This window comes from Sceloporus occidentalis, unplaced genomic scaffold (genome assembly GCF_023333645.1).
Source record: "Sceloporus occidentalis isolate IW3139 unplaced genomic scaffold, rSceOcc1.0.p SCAF_8, whole genome shotgun sequence".
In the NCBI taxonomy this organism is placed as follows: Eukaryota; Metazoa; Chordata; class Lepidosauria; order Squamata; family Phrynosomatidae; genus Sceloporus; species Sceloporus occidentalis.
In genome coordinates, this window is record NW_028316988.1 from 3352820 (window position 1) to 3374994 (window position 22175).

Genomic DNA, 22175 nt, shown 5'->3' on the forward strand with positions numbered 1-22175 from the left:
TTTCCTTGGCTTTATCTTTTACATCCTTTGTTACCTGGCCCTAGGTTTTACTCTCGACTTATCCATGGGTCATATCAAAATCCATCATTTTGGCCCCCAAACCCTGCCCTTGACTTATACACGAGGTCAACTTATAGGTCATTTCTGTATGTCAAAAATAAATATTAAAAATAATAATCATGGTAAACCACAACACCGCGATGTCTAAAAATGAATCCAAAATGAATGTAAGAAGTGTGCAACTTTGGGGGCTTTTCCGGTGAGGAATGCTGTGCAAACTCCAAAGCTTGCGCATTCCCTCTGTTGTTGCAACAAGGCTTTCAAAGCTGCTGTTTGACATTTCTCTGATGCTTTGTTTATATATATATATATATATATATATATATATATATATATATATATTGGCTGCCTGGGATGGGAAAGCCTGAGAAAGTGCTGTGGCCTGGACTTGCCCAGGCTTGTTTGCTTCCCCAACGCTTGCAGAGATCTGTGAGAATTGCAGAGCTGCTTTGGGCCAAACTGTTCCTTGCTGCCTCTTGGAAGACGGATTTCCAAAAATCCACAGCCGGCGTCTGGAGTTTCCTATTGATATCAGGTAAATTCATGTTTTAATGCCTCTCTGTATTGAGTTAGAAGGAGGCCTCACTCTGACACTCTCTCTATAGATATGAAAACTGGGAGCAAGAATATGGTGGGATCGGGAGGAAGGCATGGGCTGCCTATTGCTTGCTACGCGCAGCATTGCTTGCTGTGTTCTTTGGGGAGCTGTGGGCCTCGAATGACAGCGGGTCCCTCTTATTTTTGTACTTTTTTCATTCATTTTGGATTTATTTTAGACATCGCCATGTAGTGCATTACTATGATGATTATTTGCAATATTTACTTTTGATTATGTTGCATGGGACTATAAGTCGACCTTTTTGGTTCCAGGACACCAAAAAACGCGGATGCTCAAGTCCCATTCAATACAACAGCACAGAAAAACAGTGTCTTTTCTATAAAATGAGAAAATCAAGGCTTGCTATTTGGAATTTATATATACTTTAAAATATTTTCAAGCTGTGGATGCTTAAATCCGTGGAGAATATATATATATATATATATATATATATATATATATATATATTTGTGGATAAGGAGGGCAAACTGTGTATTGTTCATGAGGTTTTCATGCAGGACTTGCAATATTGCTCTGTGGCAGAACTCCATGGTCACTTGGGGTTTTTCTTCTACCCCACTTCTATGGCCTCGTCTGCACTGCAGGAATAAAGCAGTTTTGACACCGCTTTAATTGCCATGGCTCAAATTTTGGGATTTGTGGTTTCGTGAGACATTTCGCCTTCTCTATGGGAACCCCAGGATTCCTTAAAGTAGTAGAAGTGAGTTCCTGCATGGCAGGGCCCTGGACTGGATGACCCTTGCGCTCGCTTCCTTTTCTATGATTCAGCCTTGAACTGGATTATTTCTGCAGTGCAGATGCAGCCTAGTCTCACATCACTTTCTCACGGGATTCTCAGGTTTGGGGATGACTAAGCATGAGTTTGCTGCCCTTTGGAAAACGTTGCATAACTGTGTGCCTTTTGTAGGTCGCTCCGTAAGATCTCGGCTCGTGGTTCCTTTCCCGTGTTTGTGACTCAGACCTGAAGTTGAGTGTGTGTGTATGTGAAAACCAGGGCCTGATTCCCACTACCTTTTAAACTGGATTCCCACTACCTTTTAAACAGGTTCAAATGACCCTGGTTCCCACTTTAATCGATTCACTGATTTTTTTCCCCACGTCTGTTTGGATACATCGATTCTGCACAAGTGCAAACCAGATGCGGATCGGAATCGATTTAAATTTGACCTTCAGCCGGCTGGAGCGGGTCCATTTTGAACCGATTCATTAGTCAATGTAAACCACAAGTGTTGTTTTATTTTATTGTGCAGCAAGAAAATGCAACCGGGGCAAATGTAGTGTGAACCACACTCTGATGTCTGATCGATTTGGGATGCACACCAATTTATTTGTAAGTGGGAACAAGGCCCAGGTTTCAGTTTCCACCTCTGCCATGAAATCGTTGTTGTTTATTTATATAGCACCATAAATGTCCATGGCTCTTTACAGGTGTCATTAAAACAACATACAACCTGCCAATGGCATACAATCTTGACTTTGGACAAGTCACACTCTCTCAGCCTCACAGGGGAAGGCAATGGCAAACCACTTGTGAACAAACCCAGAAAACCCCGGGAGTTGGAAATGACTTGAAGGCACACGACACACACAAACGTGAAAAGTAAGTGCTGTAATAATGGTGATATTTAGTTATGATTTATTATGTATGTTGCATGGGATTACAGATCTTAGAACTAATACATAAAGCATTTACAAAATATATTTCCACAGGCAAAGCATCTGGATCGCATCGCCTTCCTCTGCCAGCCAAGAAGCATCCATTCAGGTGCATCCAAGGAAGGTGCCAGGCAGGTTGGGCATACCCTGGCATGGAGGAATCTCCTGGTTCGCTCTGCCAGCCAGAAGGAGGTCAGCCAACATAGAAGGGCTGTGTGTGTGTGTGTGTGTGTGTGTATGCTTGTGCCTGTGTCAACACTGGATTCAAGTGTGGACTGGACCCTCCTGCAGGGAGGGGAAAGGGGTGTTCCCTTGGCAGGTCCAGGTCACTTATTTGGCAGCTTTTCAGTTGGCCACCGACACCGAAGGACAAGATGCTAGTACAGGTGAAGCCTATGGCATACCAGAGGAATGCTCCTTCCTTCCTTCCTTTCTCTCTGAGCCTGTCTGCCTTGTCTTGTTTTCTTTCTTTCTTTCTTTCTCTCTCTCTCTCTCTCTTTCTTTCCTTCATTCCTTTCCTTTTCTCTATCTTTTACTTCCTTCCTTTACCTCCCTACCTGCTCACTTCCTTCTATCCTTCTCTCTCCCTCTTTTTCTGTTCCTTCCTTCCTTTCTTCCTCTGTCTCTCTCTTTTTTTCTTCCTTCCTTCTCTCCCTCCTTTTACTTCCTTCCTTCGTCCCTCTCTCCCTCCTTCCTTTTGTCTCTCCTTCCATTTCCCCCTTCCTTCCTTCTTTCCTTTTTTCTCCCTCTATTTTCCCCTCCTCCCTCCCTTCTTTCCTGCCTTTCTCTCCCTCCTTCCCTCCCTCCCTTTTCTCTCCTTTTCTTCTTTCCTTTTTCTGTACATTCCCTTCTTCTTTCCTTCTCTCCTTCTCTCTCACACATCCTATTCCTTCCTTCTTCCCTCCCTCCTTCTCCTTCTTTTCATTCCTCCCTTCCTCCTTACCTGGTCCCTTCCTTCTTGTCTCTCCCTTTCTTTCCATTCCTCTATCCCCCTTCTCTTTCTCTTTCCTAAGACACTGCATCTGCTGAAGACACATCCAGGGGCCTTAAATTCCAGGGTCTGGAGGGATCACTAAAGGAGGCAAAAAGAACAGAAAAGAGAAAAGGACCAAGCCCAAATGTTTGCTGTTCTTAGCCATAGGCCATGGGGGCTGGGGTTGGAGGGAACCTGTCTTTTCAGTCTGTTCCAACTTGTGCAGAGATTTCACTCTCTTTCAAAGGAGGTCAGTGCTTGCAGCTAATCTTAGGCTGCTGGACTGGTCCATCTGCTCACTGATAATTCAAGAAGAAAAAGGAAAATGCTGGCTGCTGGTTTGTTTCCAATCCAAAGTGCCGGCGATGACCTCTAAAGCCTTCTGTATGGCTCAGGTCCAGGCTATTTGGCAGACTGTGGCTGCATCCATGCTGCAGAAATAATCCAGGTTGACACCACTATAAGTACCATTGCTGAACGTTATGGAATTCTGGGAATGGCACTTTGTTGTGGCACCAGAGCACCAATGGTTTGCCATTGCCTTCCTCTGAGGCTAACTTGCCCAAGGTCACCCTGTGGGTTTCATGGCCGAGCCGGGAATCGAACTCGCTCCTTCTGAGTCCTAATCCAGCACTCAAACCGCGACACCATGCTAGCTCTCAGCCTCAAAACTGGTTTTAATCTTTGAAATGTTGGTAGGTATGCTATTACCTTCCCATGACACTATTAAGAGATTCTCTCTTTTGTTGTTGTTGCATGCCTTCGAGTCATTTCTGACTTATGGCAACCCAAAGGTGGCCCTATTATCGGGGTTTCTGAGGCTGAGAGCATGCGACGTGTCCACGGTCACACAATGGGTTTCCATGGCCAAGCAGGGATTTGAACCCTGGTCTCCAGAGTCATAATCCAATGCTCAAACTACTGCACCATTTCTCTTTTTACTCTGTGCAGTCTCCCACCAAACTTTGCATTGGAATCAAGTTTCTAGTCCTTCTCCTTTTAAGCCCAATTTGTCATGCTCTGTTTTTCCATGCCTGTCTGTCTCTGTTTGGTTCCAGGGCTTTATCCTTGGAGGAAGAGGACAAAAGGAAAAGGAGAGACTTTCCCTTGGCGAGGCTGGCATCGCAGGGCCGCCACTGTGAGTGTTTCTCTGGCAGTGTCTTAGCTGGTTGTTGTGCGCAGTGATCGAGGAAGCAATCAGCAAGAATACTGCCCCAGAAGTGCTGCACGCTCCCAGGCTGGCAGAAGAAGCCTTCCCTCTGTGGAAATAAAGCACCCAGAAACGGGGTGCAAGCTGCGTTCCTCTTCTCTGGCGCCCGCCATGGACAAATCTCAACAAATTGGACTTCGTAAGGTACGGAAAACGGCACCATGGAGGTCCTGCGCCTCTCAGGGGAGGGTTGCCCCTGCCTTCTTCTGAGACTGAGAGTGTGCGACTTGCCCAAGACCATAAGGTACAGAAAACGACGTTTGGAAATGTATTGACCCTCGACATTTGTGGATTTGATCATTCAAGATTTGATTAATATGTTCTCTCTAGGGATCTCTAGGTCTTCCAGCGGAGTTACACTGGAAGACCTAGAGATACCCAGAGGAAAGACTTTTCTAAGCATTTGTAGGTCCTCCAGCATGAGTCTATGGTCAGCTTCTGATGGATGTGGACCATAGAGGACCTAGAAAGTCCCAGAGGAAACACTTCTCTAGGCATTTGTAAGCTCTCCAGCATTATGGTCAACGTCTGGTGGATGGAGACCATAGAGGACCTAGAAAGTCCCAGATAAAACACTTCCCTAGGCATTCGTAGGCCCTCCAGCATGAGTCTATGGTCAACGTCTGGTGGGGCTTTTTGGCAGCCCTTCCCCGACTTACTTGGGTGCATTTGAAATGCATGCAAACAACAAAGATGCAACCCAACTTCTACCAGGATTATTTTCTCCCTCTGAATAAATACAGTGGTCCATCCACATTCACTGGGGTTAAGATGAAGGACCCCCGTGAATGTGGCAAAAAGGCAAATAAAAACGACAACACTATTCTTTTCGTCTAAAAGAAGGCCTCTCTAGGAACCTCCAGGTCCTCCGGTGCAATTCTGTGGTCAACGTCTGTCAGAGGTTGATCATAGAATCATGCGCCAATGCCCAGAGAAGTGTTGTTGCGCCGGAGGACCTAGAGATTCCTAGAGAGAACATAGGAATCAAAGCCGCAAATAACCAAATCCGCAAAAGTCAAAGACACAAATGTGGATGGTTAGAGAGAACTTGGTGTCACACAACAGCTTTAAGAGCTTCACCTAAAAGTGAACGTTGGGCCGTTCAGTGTTGATATTTTAAAACCTGCAATGAATAAACATGTTGTTTGTGAGTTCTGTGTTGTCGTTTCTTCTTCTTCTTCCCTTGAGAGTATTTGCCTTGGGTTGAATAAAATAAATGAAAACAACCTTTGTGCTTCTGTTCTTCGTTCCACCATCTCACATCAAAAGATAGATATGGCTTCGCTGTGTTGCCGTTGCATGTTCTCTCGGATTCGTCTCCGCCAGGCGCAGAGCATTGATACTTTGTTGTACTATAGCTCTCATATTTGCTAGGGGATTCTGGGGATGGTAGTCCAACAATAATTTTCCCCAAATTCTGGTTCAGACCTTTTCTGCCTGGCCATTTTTAGCAGGGTCCAGTCCACATCTCCACCCTTGTATTTCCACTATTGCATTAGCACCTTTTATGTGATGCTCACACCAAAACCATCAAGTTGTTGGCATGTCCTTGTCGTTTGCTCTTAGCATCTGACTTTCACAGTTTATATATATATATATATATATATATATATATATATATATACGCACCAGTTTGCATGTCATGCAAGGAAAGCAAACTGATTTATATCCATGTGATCTTTTATGCACTGGAGGAGCTACAAAGGCCTAGTGGAGTGTCCTCTCTAGGAATCTCTAAGGTAGCTTGGCTAGACTATATGCTTCAGGCAGCAAAATGCCTTTGGCCAGCCTGACTTTTCACTCCCATGGCTAAGAGTCATGCCTTGCGACTGTCGGCAAGCAGTTGTATTGATTCCCCTATCAGCTCATAAAAATAAATGCTCTTTATCATGGCAAATTCCAAAGGCAATGAACATCCAGATAGTGTGGGCTAGTGATCAGAGCCTTGGGTTTGTAACGGACGGGCCTTGAATTCAAATCCAAATGTCCTTTTAGTCCACACTGCACCGTTATAGCACTTCAGTCGCCACGGCTCTCTACTATGGCATCCTTACATTCATATTGCAATATATTCCATTTTCTAGAATGTATGCCACTGGCAGATCTGTTTTATTTTACATTATATTATTTTATGTGCAACGCTGTGTAAGGCTACAGCGCTTTATAAATAAAGCTTAATGATAATAATAATAAAAGCTTGCCAAGAAAACCCCATGAGAAGTTAGGGTTGCCATAAGCCAAGACCAACATGAAGACACACAACAACAACAAATCCCAGCATCTTTCCATTGAATTCATTAAGAAGTTGTGAATTCAAACTTTGATCAACCTGAGCATTTTGATCTGGACCGACACTGACCTCTACAGGCCAGAGAGGGGACTGCACACATTAAAATCACTGCAAAACCTTTTGCAAACAACCTGATTCCTATTGGAGCCAAGCCACTCTTTGGCCTGCAAAGTTTTGGCTCTGATGGTGCTAAAGAGTAAAAAAGGATCACCTACAGAGGAATCCAGCCCATCTATTTCACTGTACAGAGAAGCAAAGGGTTCAATTTCAGCATGGCTCAAAGGGAGATGTAACAGGCAAACCCTTTTAAACAACAGGTCATCCTGCTGTGTCTCAATTTAGGATGGGAAGCGACAATATTACAAACACACACCGGATGCAGGGATGTGTCATATAATTCCCCCAGCACCATTAGGAGGGAACAACGGGGAAGACATACGGATCAGACCGATGAACCACACAGACACAACAGGCAACAGATACCTGGGATTTTGCAGAGGTTTTGCTGTTGTTGAATTCAAAGACATAGCCATGTTAGTTTGCAGAATCAGTATGCAGAGAGATCTTGCAGCATCTTTGAGACTCACTGAAAGAAAGAAGTTGACAGCATGAGCTTTCCTAGACTTAAGTCCACTTCCTCAGGTGCATTTAGATGCAATAAGAATTAATAATAACAATAATAATGAGTAGAGAGATCTTGCAGCGCCTTTGAGACTCACTGAAAGAAAGAAGTTGGCAGCAGAAGCTTTCGGAAACTTGAGCCTATTTCCTCAGATGCATATAAGTGCATATACATATATATACAGACACACTTCTTCAGATGCAAATGTGCATATAGGCATCTGAGGAAGTAGACTGAAGTCTAAGAAAGCGCATGCTGCCAACTTCTTCCTTTCAGTGAGTCTCAAAGGTGCTGCAAGGTCTCTCCACATATGAATATAGAGATCTTGTAGCACCTTTGAGACTCACTAAAAGAAAGAAGTTGGCAGCAGAAGCTTTTGTAGAATAAAGTCTCTTTTCTCAGATGCTTTTGGCGGAGTGGAAGCCATAGACATAGATAAGCCATAGGTATGTGAGGATGTCAATTCAAATGCAAAAGCCTTTGAGTATGGAAATGAAGTAGCAAGTCCAGTTTTAACAATGGTCATTTGTAGACAAAGGCATAGCCACTGGGTATGGAAATGATGTGTTGTTGTTACTGGTTTGAAACTGAGAGCACATGGTTTGAGTATTATTGCAGCAGGAACATTAGGACCAAAATGTAACCCACACACTTCAAACTGAGAGCAAAGGATTAACTAGGCCAGGAAGCCTTAGGTGCAAAACACACTGCAGAAATAATCCAGTTTGAGACCAATTTAACTGCCCTGGCTCAATAGTTTAGTGAGATATTTAGCCTTCTTTGTCAGAAGGTTGCACAACAAACTACAATTCCCAGGATTCCATAGCACCAAGCCAGGGCTGTTAAAGCGGTCTCAAACTGGATTATTTCCGCAGTGTGTTTTGGACCTTTGTTTAGGATGCAAAAGATTTGATGCATAGCATCTACAGTCTTTAAAGTGTGGTCCGCACCACGTTCCTTATTATAGAAAGGCCCCCAAAGTTGGGCAATTTGGGCGAATGATGTGCGTTGAACCTGCGCTAAAATGTTCAGCACTGTCAAGCTAAGCACGCGTGTGTGTGTGTATGTGTGTGTGTGTGTATATATATATATATCTCAAATCTGGCCTGAGAATGCGGTTTGAGAGAGAATACAAAACGGAAACCTGATTCATTCATAATATCCAAAGCGGTGGATGACTCTCTCCAAAAACGGATGGTTTGCATTTGGAAATGCTTCAAGTTTGCTAATGTTGCAATGGACGCATGTGGATTTGTGCAGCGCAATGCAAAAATACTGCTATATGTGCAAAGCAGGGAAGAGAGCCATTGCTTTGAGTGTTGGACTATGACCCTGGAGACCTAGGTTCGAGTTTCGGTTCAGCCCCGAGATCCATTGGGGGACATGGGTCAGGTCACACTCTCTCAGCCTCAGGGGAAGGCAATGGCAAACCTCCCCTGAAGAAATCTGGCCCAGAAAACCCTACGAAAGGGTCACCTTTAGGGTCGCCATAAGTCGGAAATGGCTTGAAGGCACATAAATACACAAAGGAGGGATGGAAAGTGAGAAGCGGATCCATCTTTAAAGCACTTTTAAGAGTTGCTGATTTATTTCAGCATGGAATTGAATGGCTTTGGTCCTGTTGCAATAAATCAGTTTTTCTTACAGGTCCCACAAGAGCAATCTTCCTCCATCTTTCCATCCATTTTAGACTGAAACAGACTCCGGGAGACTCTCAAATAGACACACATTAGATTAGATTATTATGACTATTAATAATAATACGGAAAGAGAGAGTGTATTATTATTATTAATAATACCGAAATAGAGAGTGTAATAATAATAATAATAATAATAATAATAATAATATACTCTCTCTTTTGGTGTGTATCCATAAAAGAGAAAACTATATAAAATTAAACAAGTTACACAGTCCAAAAAATACCTGCAAAAGAAGTAGGTGATACATATAGCATTGCTACAGACCAGCTGTCTTTCTGGTTATATAGTAACTGCATTATATATATATATATATATATATATATATATATATATAAAATCTGACTGTGTGGTTGTATAAGAGATGTATACAGTGTATGTCTCTTTCAGTTGGATGACACAGTTGCCTTTCTTCTTGTTGTTGTGCATCTTCAAATCCTTTCCCTCTCAGGTGGGTCTTCCTAGCCAGGTGTGTTCCTCCTCTGAGGCTGAGAGAGTGTGACTTGCACCCAAGGGGGGCCTGCCATGCTCTCCCTTGAGGGGCTTGAAAGGCCCCCAGCCAGGCCCTGCTGGGCTCCTGGCCCTCTGTGCATGCTCAGGAGCTAGTAGGCCCTGAGGCAGAGAGAGAGAGCATTCCAGCAGGAAGGGGAAGGGCTCCGAGGAGGCCAGAGCCATCCCAAGGCAGGCGAGGCGGCGCCAGAGGAGGAGGAGGAGGGCGGGAGAAGCCTGGCTGCTGCTGCTGCTGGCCCTGCCTTCCTTCTTCGCCTTCTTCAGCCCGGAGCAGCAGGAGACCCCAGGAAGAGCCCTCTCCTTTTGCTTGCTGCCCCTCTTTTGGAACCCCTGGCTCTTCTTTCCCTCCTCCTCGCCTTCCTCCCACTCTTCCCCTTTCTTTCTTTCATTCTTTCTTTCTTTCTTTCTCTCTCTCTCTCTCTTCCCTCCCCTTCCAGTTCCCTTCTTCTTCATTCTTTACCCCCTCCTCCTCTTCTCCTCTCTCTTTCCTTCTCTGAACCTCTTCCTTCTCCCATTCCTCCTCCTCCTCCTCTTCCCCTCTTTCTCTTCTTCTTCCTATTCATTCTCTTCTTCTTCCTATTCTTTCCCTCCTCCCCCTTTCTTTCCTTCCTTCACTTTTTTCCTAGTCTTTCTCTCCTTTCCCTCTTTCTCTCTTTCCCCCTCCTCTTTCATATTCTTTCCCCCTCCTCCTCTTTCCCTCCTCCTCTCTTTCTTCCTATTCTTTCCCTGCTTCTCCTCCTTCCCCCTTCCTCTTCCCCGCCTCCTCCTCTCCTCTTTCCCAACTTCCTCTGCCATCCTTTCCAGGCTCCTCTTCTCTTCCTTTCTCTCTCTCTCTCTCTCTCCCTCAGCCTCTCTGCCCCTTCCTCCTTCCCCCCCTCAGAAGCATCCCTTTCTCCTGAGGGGAATCCAGAAGCCCCCTTTCCCTTTTGGGAGCCACTCTGCCTCAGCACAGGCCTTCCTGGCTGGACTCACTCCGCATTCCACTTCGGATTCAGAGAGCATGGACAGAGGGCACTTTGCTTCTCCTTGGAGGACAACTCTTGTCTGAGGGGACTTTAGTCCTGCCCTCCAGTTCCTCTCTCTGCTCCTTCCTTGGAGAGAATTCGGCTTCCACTTTGGGAAGAAGGCTGCACTCCGCTTCTGGTTCGGGAACAACTCCACTCTCGGCCTCCCATTTGGAGAGACTTCTGCTTCCTATTTGGGGTCTGCACTCTGGTTCACATTTACTTGGGGGACTCTGTTCTGCACTCGGCTCCCACTTTGAGGACAACTCTGCTTCGTATTTGATTAAACCCCGCACTCCGCTTCATATTCAGAGAGACTTCCACTTCCAGTTTGGGGACACCTCTGCACTCCACTTCAGTCCCATGTTGGAGGAGACATCTGCCATCCAGTTCCTCTTTGGAGACAATTCAACTTCCTATTAGGTTTGGGGGATAACTGCACTCTGCTCACATTTGATTTTGAGACAACTCTGCACTCTGCTTTCCATTTGGAGAGAATTCCACTTTTTATTGGGGTCCACAGTCCCTTTCACAGTCTCAGTTCTGCACTCCACTTCCAGTTTGAGGACAACTCTTCTTCGCATTTGTTTCAGACACAGCTCCACGCTCCTCTTCCTATTTGGAGAGAATTCTGCTTCCAGGTTGGAGACAGCTCTGCACTCCGCTTCTCCTTTGGAGAGAATTCCGCATCCTATTGGGGGGGGGGTCTGCACTCCATTTTGCATTGAGTTGGGGAGCTCAGTTCTGCACTCCGCCTCCTGTTTGAGGACAACTGCTTCACATTTGGCATGGCCACAGGTCTGCACTCCGCTTCGTATTGAGTCGGGAACAACTGCACTCTGCTTTTTGTTTGAGGTTTCTCTTTGGAGACGACTCAGCTTCATATTTGGTTTGGGATATAAGTCTGCACTCCGCTTCTTATTTTTGCTTCCCATTGCTTCAATCTGAGGCCTTGTGTCTCACCAGCCCCCCACCATGCACCTGAGCACCCCTCCCCAGACGCAGGTGTACCCCTTTGAGCGCATCGTGGTCTTAGTCTCCTGTGCCCTCTCCTTCCTGGGCTCTGGGCTCCTGGTGGGCACCCATGCCCTGTGGCCAGAGCTTCGGACCCGTCCCCGCCAGCTCCTACTCTACCTCTCCTTGGCTGACCTCCTCTCAGCTGCCTCTTACTTCTATGGGGTCCTGAAGGACTTTGGCTCCTCGTCGTGGGACTGCGTTGCCCAAGGTGCCGTCTCCACCTTCGCCAACACCAGCTCCTTCTTCTGGACCATGGCCATTGCCCTCTACCTGTACCTCACCATTGTCCAGGGCTCCCCCTCCAGCACAGCGCTCCTCTGCTTCTTCCACCTGGTGAGGTTGGTGGCTTCCATTTCTTCCCTGGGCATCCCTGGGTGGGCAACGTGTTTTACGCCAGAGGTGGGCACAGTGGCGTCACTAGGGTTGGCATCATCCGGTGTGGTAACTGGTGTCATCACCCCCTTGGCGTCCTCCCATCCCACCCCATACAGAATCCTTATATCTGGGGAAAGTGGCCAAATGGCTGATAAGGCCAGCTCAGTTCCCAAACACACAAACCCAGACTGGCAGAACCAGAGCTAAGTACCAACGTCTTTGAGTCTAAGTGCAGTATTACAAGAGGCATTACCAAAAGAGTTGTCAAGAAGTCTGAGGTCCAGGGCATCAGATAGGCAGGTTGATAAGGCAGTCCAAGGGTCAAGGGTTCCAGGTAATCGAGATGGGTCAGTTGTCCAAGAAGCAAAGGTTCAGGAGCCAGGGACGGAGCCTTCCTCAAGAAGGTCAGATCATGACTGGCAACTAGACACACATGCTCCAGCTGCCTAAATAGGAAGGCAGCAAGCATTCTGGTGTGTGTGGTTACTAACTCGATTCTGATAAAGCCTCCGCAACCTTCGAAGGTCCTCTTTTTTGTCTTGATGCTTCCTGAAGGTAGATACACTTCCCTGATCCTCCTCTGTGTCACAGACTAGGCCACAAGCAGACTTGAATGCTGAACCTCTGCAGAGGCCACAGACTCTCCTACAGCAGAGCTAGGGCCGGCTTCAGGCTCCCCAATTGCAAGCTCATCCTCTGAGTCCTCCGAGTTGTCCTCCAGGCTGGGCATGAACCCTTAATAATGTTCTTCCTTCAGATCATTTGTCACATGCACCTAAGTATTACACTCGACTTATCCATGGGTCGTATCAAAATCCATAATACTGGCCCCAAAACCTGCCCTCGACTTATAGTGGAGTATATATGGTACTTGGGAGCAGAGGGACATAAGAATGGAGTTCCCAGAGTAAACTAAATGGGAATGTTTTGAGAAGGATTAAGTAAAGAGCCCAATGGTTAAATAACTTGCTAACTAGAGGCTTTCTTCTTTTTTCTTTTGGCTTGGCATGAGAGAGTTTTGCCAGTCGAAGAGAAAGCCTTTATTATAATGCCAGGGAGAGATGGGACAGTCACATGCTAGTCTCCCAATTGGAGACTGACAGAGCAGTCCTTCAATGTTTTGAGAAGGAGTTATGCAGAAAATGATCTAGTTAAACAAAACAAGCGGAGCAAGTGTCTGGTGTCTGATTCCTATCTTTTAAAAGGGGAAGAAGAAAATAAACCAGAAACGTATTTTCTGCCTGAAGTTTCCAAACAGACTTTTGGAATATCGTCATCTGCATCTGTTTATTTGATCCATTTATATCCCATGTTTCTTCCAATGCGTTGCAATTGGTGCACATGGCTCTCGCCCACCTTTATATTTGCATCTGAGGCTTTGTTGCAACCTGGCTTTGAAGGAACTTGGTTAGACGATCCTAAGCTGGTTAGAAGGTCTCAAGCTTGGCTAGAAGGGCTGGAGAAAAGGATCCTAGTCGGAAGAAGCTAGCATTGTTTAGCAGTCAAAGATATAGCCATGTTAGTCTGTAGAATGAGTATGTAGAGAGATTTTGTAGCACCTTTGAGACTAACTAAAGAAAGAGGTTGGCAGCATGCGCTTTCGTAGACTTCAGTCAGATGCTTTTGGTGGAGTGGAAGCCAGGGACAGACATACATATGCCATAGGAATGTGAGAATGTAAATTCAAACTCCTTTGGGTACGGAAATGAAATAGCAAGTCCATTGTTTAGAAGGTTTGGCTTGAAGGATTTGATGAAGAGGACCAGATAGACGGGTCTTGGTCAGAAGGACTGGTGTTACAGCCTAATTTGGGGTGAAAGGGCTGGTTTGTAGGATTTGGTTAGATGGTCCTAACTTTGGTTAGGAGGATTTGTGGCAGAAGATTGCAACTTAGGTTAGAAGGGCTAGTTTGAAGGAACTTGGTTAGATGATCCTCAGTTTGGTTAGAAGGTTCCAAGTTTGATTAGAAGAGCTGGTTAAAAGGATCCTAGTCAGAAGAAGCTAACCTTGGTTAGAAGTTTGGTTTTAAGGATCTGATTAGAAGGACAACTTAGAAGGATCCAGGTCAGAAGGGCTGGTGTGTGTGATGGCCTATGTGTGAAAACATGTCTACAAGCACCGAAGAACCCTGTACTAGCCCCAAATACCTCCATATTACTCTACAGTCCTTCTCAAAATGGCAACAAGAAGTGGCTCAGTATCACTCCCTGTTGCCATTTTGGGAGGCACTGCAGAAGGAAGCCGATATTTGGGTTTGCTGTGTGTGTTGGAGGGGTGTATGCATGGAAATTCGTTCCCTGTCTCATCTTAATGAAGTGTTCTGGTTTGTGTTGTGCGTCTCAAGCTGTTCTTAAGTTCAGGAACCAGAAACAAGTCTTGAGGCACGCTGCAAACAATCCTATGGAAGAATGCCTTTTGTTTGGGGAGCGTCAGGAGTGCTTGTATGCATCTTGCCATGAGGAAATGCAAACATGGAGCGCTTTGTACTTTGGTAACTTTGCAAACACCAGGTCTATGGTGATAGTTTGTTTAACAAGTTGGGACTTCCTCCGAGGAAAAGGAGTTGATCTGGGACAGTATTGGTGATTCTCAAAGAGGAAGGAGTGCCGTTTTGCCCTTCCCAGTAGATTCAGGCAAAAGCAAACTGCTGCGGTCTTTCCTAACTTGTGCACCTTTTTCCTCATTGATAGCATTTGCCATCTTGACCACACTCTGATGTTGCTTTGCTGCATGCGTCCTGGTTTTCAAATGCTTGAGGGCATTTCTTCTATGCTCTGCCACTCAGAATGGCCTTCTTTGTGGGATAAAGAGCATTAACGGAAACAGGCAGCTAACTGTGCCGTCACATTCCTAGTTTTGTCCGTTGTTGGAAATACTTGTGCGCAGACCCCGGGGACAATCGTGTCTTCGAACTACGACTCCCAGAATCATCTAGCTAGCATGGCCAGTTTAGAAGCCCCTTCCTTGCCTAAATGCAAACCAGAGACCCTTTTCAGAACTTTGCCATTGGAGTGCCAGTGCTTGAAAGAAATTCCCGGCTCTCTTAGGATTGACAGGGAGACATGGAATGAAAGACTATATGACCGGTCACCTGCAAAATGGCATTTGCAAGAGACAGCCTCTTCTTGGCCTGTGACTCAGAGACATATTTAGATGCCTGCTGGGGTGTTTAACAATCCCAGCTAGTTTCTCAGGACGAGGGTTTTAAAACTTTCCCAGACACAGAAGACTAGGATTAGTTTTACCCAAGTTGCTTGGTTAGCCATTTGGAACTGATTTTACTCATCCCATACACAGGATGAAAGGCTCTGGACTTTTGGAGCATCGGAGATGAGAATTATTAGTGTGATTTCTTGTTGTTGTGTGCCTTCAAGTCGCTTCTGACTTATGGCAACCCTAAGGGGAACCTATCATGGTGTAAGTTTGTAGCCTGCCTTTCTCCACATCCTGGGGCTCCTGGTGAATCTTCCTTCTACCAAGGATTGCTCACTGGGTCCTTAAGCGCTAGATTGTTAAATCACTATGAAACTGGTTGTGATGTGGTGTGTTGGGTAGTGGTATAAAGGAGACACACACAGCCGCCGTCATGGTTGTTTTCGGCTCTCGGGGACTGAGCGTTTTTGCGTCAGGTGATGGGATAAACCTCCGGCCAAGTGGCAGGCGTCCGATGGCTGAGGTCAGTATTTGTGTCCCACCGCCAGGGTTGTAGCGTTTCTCTTTTGTGCAACTATGCAAACAGACCTTGTCCTCCCATAAACTCTTCCCCGGTTCTGAAAATAATCCAGACGACTGAGAAACAGGAAGCAGGAGGCTTGAGAGCGAGTTCCTAGTTTCGTCTCAATCGGTATCCAGAGCTTTAGAGACCAGGTAATACAGATTATGGAGCCAGCCTGGCATCGTGGTTTGAGAATTGGATTATTATGAATCCTGGTTTGCCCCCGAAACCCATTCATTGAACTTGGGCATGTCACACTCTCTCAGAGTTCAAAGATATAGCCATGTTAGTCTGTGGAATCAGTATTCAAAGATATAGCCAGAGTTAAAAGATATTGCCATGTTAGTCTGTGGAATCAATCTGCAGAGAGATCTTTGCAGCACCTTTGAGACTGACTGAAAGAAAGAAGTTGGCAGCATGAGCTTTCGTACACCAAAGTCTACTTCCTCAGATTCACAACAGACGATAGCAATGGCAAACCCTCTCTGAACAAATCTTGCCTGTGATAGCTTCACCTTAGGGTCACCATAAGCCAGAAACGACTTGAAGGCACACAACAACAGCAACAGCAACTGCATAGATGCCGATCTAGGCATTAAGATAAGAAATCCAACCAACGTTGACTCTCGCTCTCAGGCTTCTTCCTTGAAGCTCTGGGATGCAGACAGGTTTTTCTGGACTTAGCATGTCGATCAGACTCTCTGCCTCACCCATTCTCCGTTTGCAAGAACTTATGCTTTGACCAAATGCACCTGAGGAAGTAGACTTTAGTCTACATAAGGTCATGCTGCCAACGTCTTTCTTTCAGTCAGTCTCAAAGTCTCTACATACTGATTCTACAGACTAACACGGCTATATCTTTGCATTAAGCTTAAGTAGATAGTAAAAGTAAAACACATCTTGCCCAACATCTAACATGGAGATGTGTTCTTTCTCTCACACATTAATATCTCTTTCCCTGCCCCATCCAACGCCTGCATGTACTTACAAGTCTCCTTCCACTTATTCATCTCACCATTCATTTGGGATCTTTCCAAATTTTATTTTCTTTCTTGAACTTTGTCTCTCTAGTCTTCCCAGAGGTGGATGCCAGGGGTCAGTTTTCTCTTATGTCCATCCTATGGAATGCCCCACATCAGTCTCAAATATCTCTGTTTTTCTGGGACCAGTGGTGTGCAAAACCCCATGCGCACCGTTTGGATGGTGCCATTCGAAACTATCTCCCCTTTATGCTCCTCTTGGGTGAAATTCTCAATGGAATGTTTCTCATTATAAGGCTAAAATAATAGGAGGAAACAATGAACAACAGAAGAGGGAAATCTTGCCAAAGAAACCCTGTGAAACAACTTGAAGGCACATAAGAACAACAACAGGCTGTGAAAACAAGCCAAAGACAGAGCAAATTGAAGCATTATAAGTCAAACAAGGCAGTGTTTGCAAGGTGGCTTCTCGTTGTGCTTAGTTGTTGGCTAAGAGATCATGGTTTGTTGAGGGAGGTAGATTTGGGCACAACGACAAGCCAGAACTCAATAAACCACAACCTGATTCCGTCTTATGAATTTAGCCGGTTTCTTTCCGCATGAGATCTTCTTTGTTTAATCCAACTAATCACCCCCATATTTTTTTCACCAGTTGGGGTGTCCCACTCATCATCACAGTGACAGCTGTCAGTCTTAAGAAGATCGGCTACGATGCCTCTGATGTCTCTGTCGGCTGGTGCTGGATCGACATCAGTACAGAGGACCATGTCTTATGGATGCTCCTTGCGGGGAAGATGTGGGAAATCTTGGCCTATGTGACTCTGCCCATCTTCTACATCCTCATTAAGAAGCACATCAACCGAGCGGTTGGTATCTGGGACTACTTCCTTTTTCTAGGGTTCATAATCTGTAACGTGGGCTGCATCCGCACTGCCAAAATAATCTACATTGAGCCAAATTTAACTGTCATGGCTCAATGCTATGGAATTCTGGGAATTGTAGTTTGTTGTGGCACCAGAGTGGAACCACAATCACTCAAACCACTACAGGATGCTGGCTTTCTTCATACAGCTACAAAATGTAGGTTGTGATGTGGGATCTCATCCAATACTAATAGCATTAAATTTTCCAGTGATCTATAAATTGATGATGATGATGATGATGATGATGATGATGATATGCTTTAGCCATGAAACCCTATTGTCCCTGCTAGTTTCTTTCTTATTGTGAGTCACCCTGAGACTTTGTTTGGGCCGAAAGGCAGCATATAAATCAAAGGTATATGACAGCCAGCCAGATAGGCAGATGCACCACGAAAGGTCATAATTTTGCTTTCGGGAAGTTTGGGTTTCTTTTGCAGCAAGTGTTGTTGGTTTTTTGGGGAGGGGAAGGTTTCCTTTCCTGTTTGCAAAAACGAAAAAGGAAGGCAGCAGAAAATTCTCGGTTCCTGTTCGTCCTCCAACCCCTCGAGAGAGAGGCAGACATATCTGGGACTTGTCAGCTGCCTTGGTTGCTTGTCAGTAAATGAGATGAGATTTGTATGCGAGAGCAGCTGTCGGCACAACATTGGTTGGGTAACCAGATCCACTGTAAGCCACCCTGTTCCATACCAGGCATTTCAAGCCTGCCTTTCTTCCAGGGCCGACCCATGGCATTTTGCTGCCAGAGGCATAGCATGGAATGGCGTCTGGTTTTTAACCCCTCCTTTAGGTCAAATTGCAGAGGCAAACTGTTGAACCTTACAGTCATTTCTCCAAATTTCCATCTTTGATTTGTGCAGATTTGATTATTCATGGATTTAATTCTCTAGGAATCTCTAGATCCTCCAGCATGACTCTGCTGGACGTTGACCATAAAATGACATTGGAGAACATAGAGATTCCTACAGCATCCTCCCTCTGAACAAATCTTCCAAAGAAGAACGGGTGATAGGTTCGAATTACGGTTGCCATAAGCTGGACAAACAACAACAACAATAATTACAACATGGCATTAGATATTTGTCCCCAGATAATTTTTCATCATCAACATCAACATCATCATCTGTTCTTGTTCTTGTTGTTGTGTTCCTTCAAGCCATATCCAACTTATGGTGACCCTAAGGCGAACATATCTCTATCTATCTATCTATCTATCTATCTATCTATCTATCTATCTATCTATATAATTATTATTATTATATATTTGTATCCCGTTCCTTTCCCGGAACTGGGACTCAGAGCAGTTTTGCATTAAAAAACAGTACAATTAAAAACATAGAAAAAAGTACATTAAAAAGGAATTAAATTATTACAATATTAAAATTGTAGCACTTGACTATAAGTCAACCTCATTAATAAGTTGATGGCAGGTTCGGAGGTCAAAATTATGGATTTTGATAGTTATTAAAAGAATAAGACACATCTCATGGGCTTTTCTTGGCAAGATTTGTTCAGAGGAGGTTGCCATTGCCTTCCCTGGAGGCCAAGAGAGTGTGACTTGCTCATGGTCACCCAGTGGGTTTCATGGCCAAGCTGGGAATTAAACCCTGGTCTCCAGCAACATAGTCCAGCTCTCAAACTGCTACTCCAGGCTGGCCCTATTGTTGTTGTTGTTGTTATATATCCCTCTTGTGTGCTGCAGCCTCTTTCACACAGATTTCTCTCCTTCCCTTTCAAAGCATGCCGCTCTTTCGGAGTACCGGCCGATCTTGTCAAGGACCCGGACATCTCAGCCCCGAACGTCCGTGGCGGATAAGAAACTGATCTTGATCCCCGTTCTGTTTATCTTCCTCCGCATCTGGAGCACCATCCGGTTCGTGCTGACGCTCTGCAGTTCTCCGGCGGTTCAGAATCCGCTCTTGGTGGTCCTACATGTGAGTCCTTAGTACAATAGGATGCAGACAGAACGGGAGACGTAGGTCTCATCCGGACTGCAGGAATAATGCCGTTTGACACTGCTTTAACTGCTGTGGCTCATTGTTGTGGGATTTGTAGTTTTGTGAGCTATTTAGCCTTCTCTGCCCAAGAGCTCTAGTGCCACAATGAAATACAAATGCTTGGTTTCCATAGGATGGAGCCATGGCAGTTAAAGCAGTGTCAAACGGCATCATTTCTGTGTTCCACTACTATTACTACTACTACTACTACTAATAGAATAGAGCATCTGAAGAGCAAGTATTGTTTTATTGTTAGTGTTTATAATTATGATTTATTGGTTATGGTGTGTGGGTGGGTTTGGGGGACATTTTATTGTTGTTAGCTGCCTCAATCTTAATGGAGAGACGGGGTATAAATGAATTATTATTATTATTATTATTATTATTATTATTATTATTATGTAAATCTTATTCATTCAATAGGTCAACTCTGGTTGTAAAGCAATGGGATAGTTCTTCATCCAGCCTGTGATTTGTTTCGGATGGCAATGATAGATTACAGTGTCGTGCTTTATTGCTTCGTTCTTAATTATAATATGTCCAATGTTCCCCCCTTTAGTGAAAAGTGCATTATGAATAAACATTATTATTGTTGTTGTTTTCAAAGTTCTCCCTTCTGTCTTTTTTGCTTCCCAGGGCATTGGGAACACGTTCCAAGGCGGCGCCAACTGCATCATGTTCGTCCTTTGCACGCGCGTGGTCCGGAACAAGCTCCTTTCCTCCTTGTGTTGCTGGCAATGCGAAAGCATGGACGGCTCCCTGCAAAGTCCGGAGTCCCGCTCCCTTTCTCGGGCTTCGTCCCTCAAAGACTGGGGGATGCAAGACAGCGGCCGAGAGAGGTCCGAATTTCCCAGCACCTGAACGCCGGAGCATCCATGTTGCAATGGAAGATGTGGCCTTACCTGGTCACAGTTTTACCTGTGAGTATCTTTAGCACCTGTTTGCAGACAGAGCCTTCCTAAAACATTTTGTCGATATCTACTCACCTCTAATTAATAAGATTTACCTATAGATGATCCGACTATTGGACTACATCTCCCATAGTCCCCCCTTAACCATAGCTTTAGCCCAAGTCTTCTAAGGATACCATGGTCTAATGTGCAGAATGAATGCATGCCAATTGCCCCCAACAAGCTGGGGCCTTTTTCCCTATTATTTCCCCCATTATTTTATTTCTCCAATACATTAGAACTAAAACCCAATCCTCCTCCGTCCTTATATTCTCTTCTTTATTTTTAACCATGGTGAGAGTATATCTAAATTCCTCATCTTTTTTTCCCCCCAGCCATTCCCTGGAAACCTTGACGTTTCCATCATTGATAAAGCCATGTGCAGATGCATGAATATTTACTATGAATATCAGTGCTTGGGAAAGAGCATTTTGCAGCTTGGAAACGTAGAACATTTTGGGCGCACGGATATATTGTTTGTGTATCTTTTTTGGAGACTTTAATGAAGTCATATTCAAGGTGGCTTCGAATAAGTCACAATAATGCACCCGGAGGCACACAAACCTCACAATAATCTCATCCTCTCTGTTCTTTCTTTGTTTTGTCTTTGGGACAGGTAATGAAAATGCTACAAAGGTACCAGTTCCTTGAGGAAAAAGCAGCCGACGTTCGAATCCTTCTCCAACAAATACAACGACGCACTTGTGCGTCTTTGGAATCCGGCTTTCTCATTTCTCAGGGTGTTTTGGACGATCTTCTATGGACATTTTCCAGCTTCTGTTTGTAATTATTTAAGTACTGGTTGTTGGGGTTTCGTTTGGGTTTTTCATTTCTTTTAGACATTTGGAGCGATTCTTAAAATCTTTGGATAAAGGCGTCTTGCAGGATTGGGTGAGATGTTTGAGGTTCGATGTCTTGCGAGACAAAACCGGTGCAAATGTGGGCTTCCAGGTGATTTTTTGGAGTTGGATTTGCATCTCCAGCTTGCTCTGTTGAAGGATGATGGGTGTTGAAGCTCAACAATAGTAAGAGACCCACCTGGATCCTATCATGAAACTCCCCTATGTATCTGAAATGGAGAGCACCGATGTTTGACTACAGGTATGATTTAGATATAGGTAGAAAAATGTGGTACAGTCCTTGCAGGAGGAGTATACAAACCTACGTATTAATATGGAGAGCTTTGCATCCACATCTGTTTGCATCCAAATTTAATCGGACATGGAGCAAGACTGAGCCTGGAATTTGCCTCTGCACCAACAAAACCATCCCAAGTGGAGATCTCCTTTCTCTGTTTGGAGGGAAAAGGTGATGCTTTTGGTCATTTGTATCATTTTATACACAAGTTTATGTGGGGCTGGGAGTGTGTGGAGGTGTCTGCATGTCCTTTTTCAAACCAAGTCCCTGAAAGAAATAGGCAGAGGCCTAATTTCAAGCTGCTCTGCTAAGTCTGTATGGTTTTTCTAAGGAATAAAATGGGTGAATGGCCTTCGAGAGCTTTATGTCTCTGCTTTCTTTTCCATCATCATCATCATCATCATCATCACCACCACCACAATGGGGTAATTTCGGCATTAAA

The 22175-nt window shown here is 44.8% G+C and overlaps 1 protein-coding gene across 1 annotated transcript; it reads left to right on the top strand.

Annotated features, from left to right (window-relative positions):
• The first annotated feature begins 11300 nt into the window (after window positions 1–11300).
• On the top strand, window positions 11301–22078 carry LOC149307675 (G protein-coupled receptor 157-like). Its single transcript, XM_089536912.1, has 5 exons — window positions 11301–11997; window positions 17382–17595; window positions 19389–19583; window positions 20283–20566; window positions 21213–22078. Exons 1-4 carry the CDS (start codon window positions 11618–11620, stop codon window positions 20505–20507), a joined length of 1014 nt encoding a protein of 337 aa, XP_089393038.1. The 5' UTR covers window positions 11301–11617; the 3' UTR covers window positions 20508–20566; window positions 21213–22078.
• The last annotated feature ends 97 nt before the right edge of the window (window positions 22079–22175 follow it).

Excerpts from the sequence above, each read along its gene's own strand:
- LOC149307675 (XM_089536912.1), top strand. The coding sequence starts at position 11,618 with ATGCACCTGAGCACCCCTCCCCAGACGCAGGTGTACCCCTTTGAGCGC. Across the intron at positions 11,998-17,381 it reads TGCTTCTTCCACCTGGTGAG|TTGGGGTGTCCCACTCATCA; the intron begins GTTGGTGGCTTC and ends TTTTTTCACCAG. Across the intron at positions 17,596-19,388 it reads AGAAGCACATCAACCGAGCG|CATGCCGCTCTTTCGGAGTA; the intron begins GTTGGTATCTGG and ends TCCCTTTCAAAG.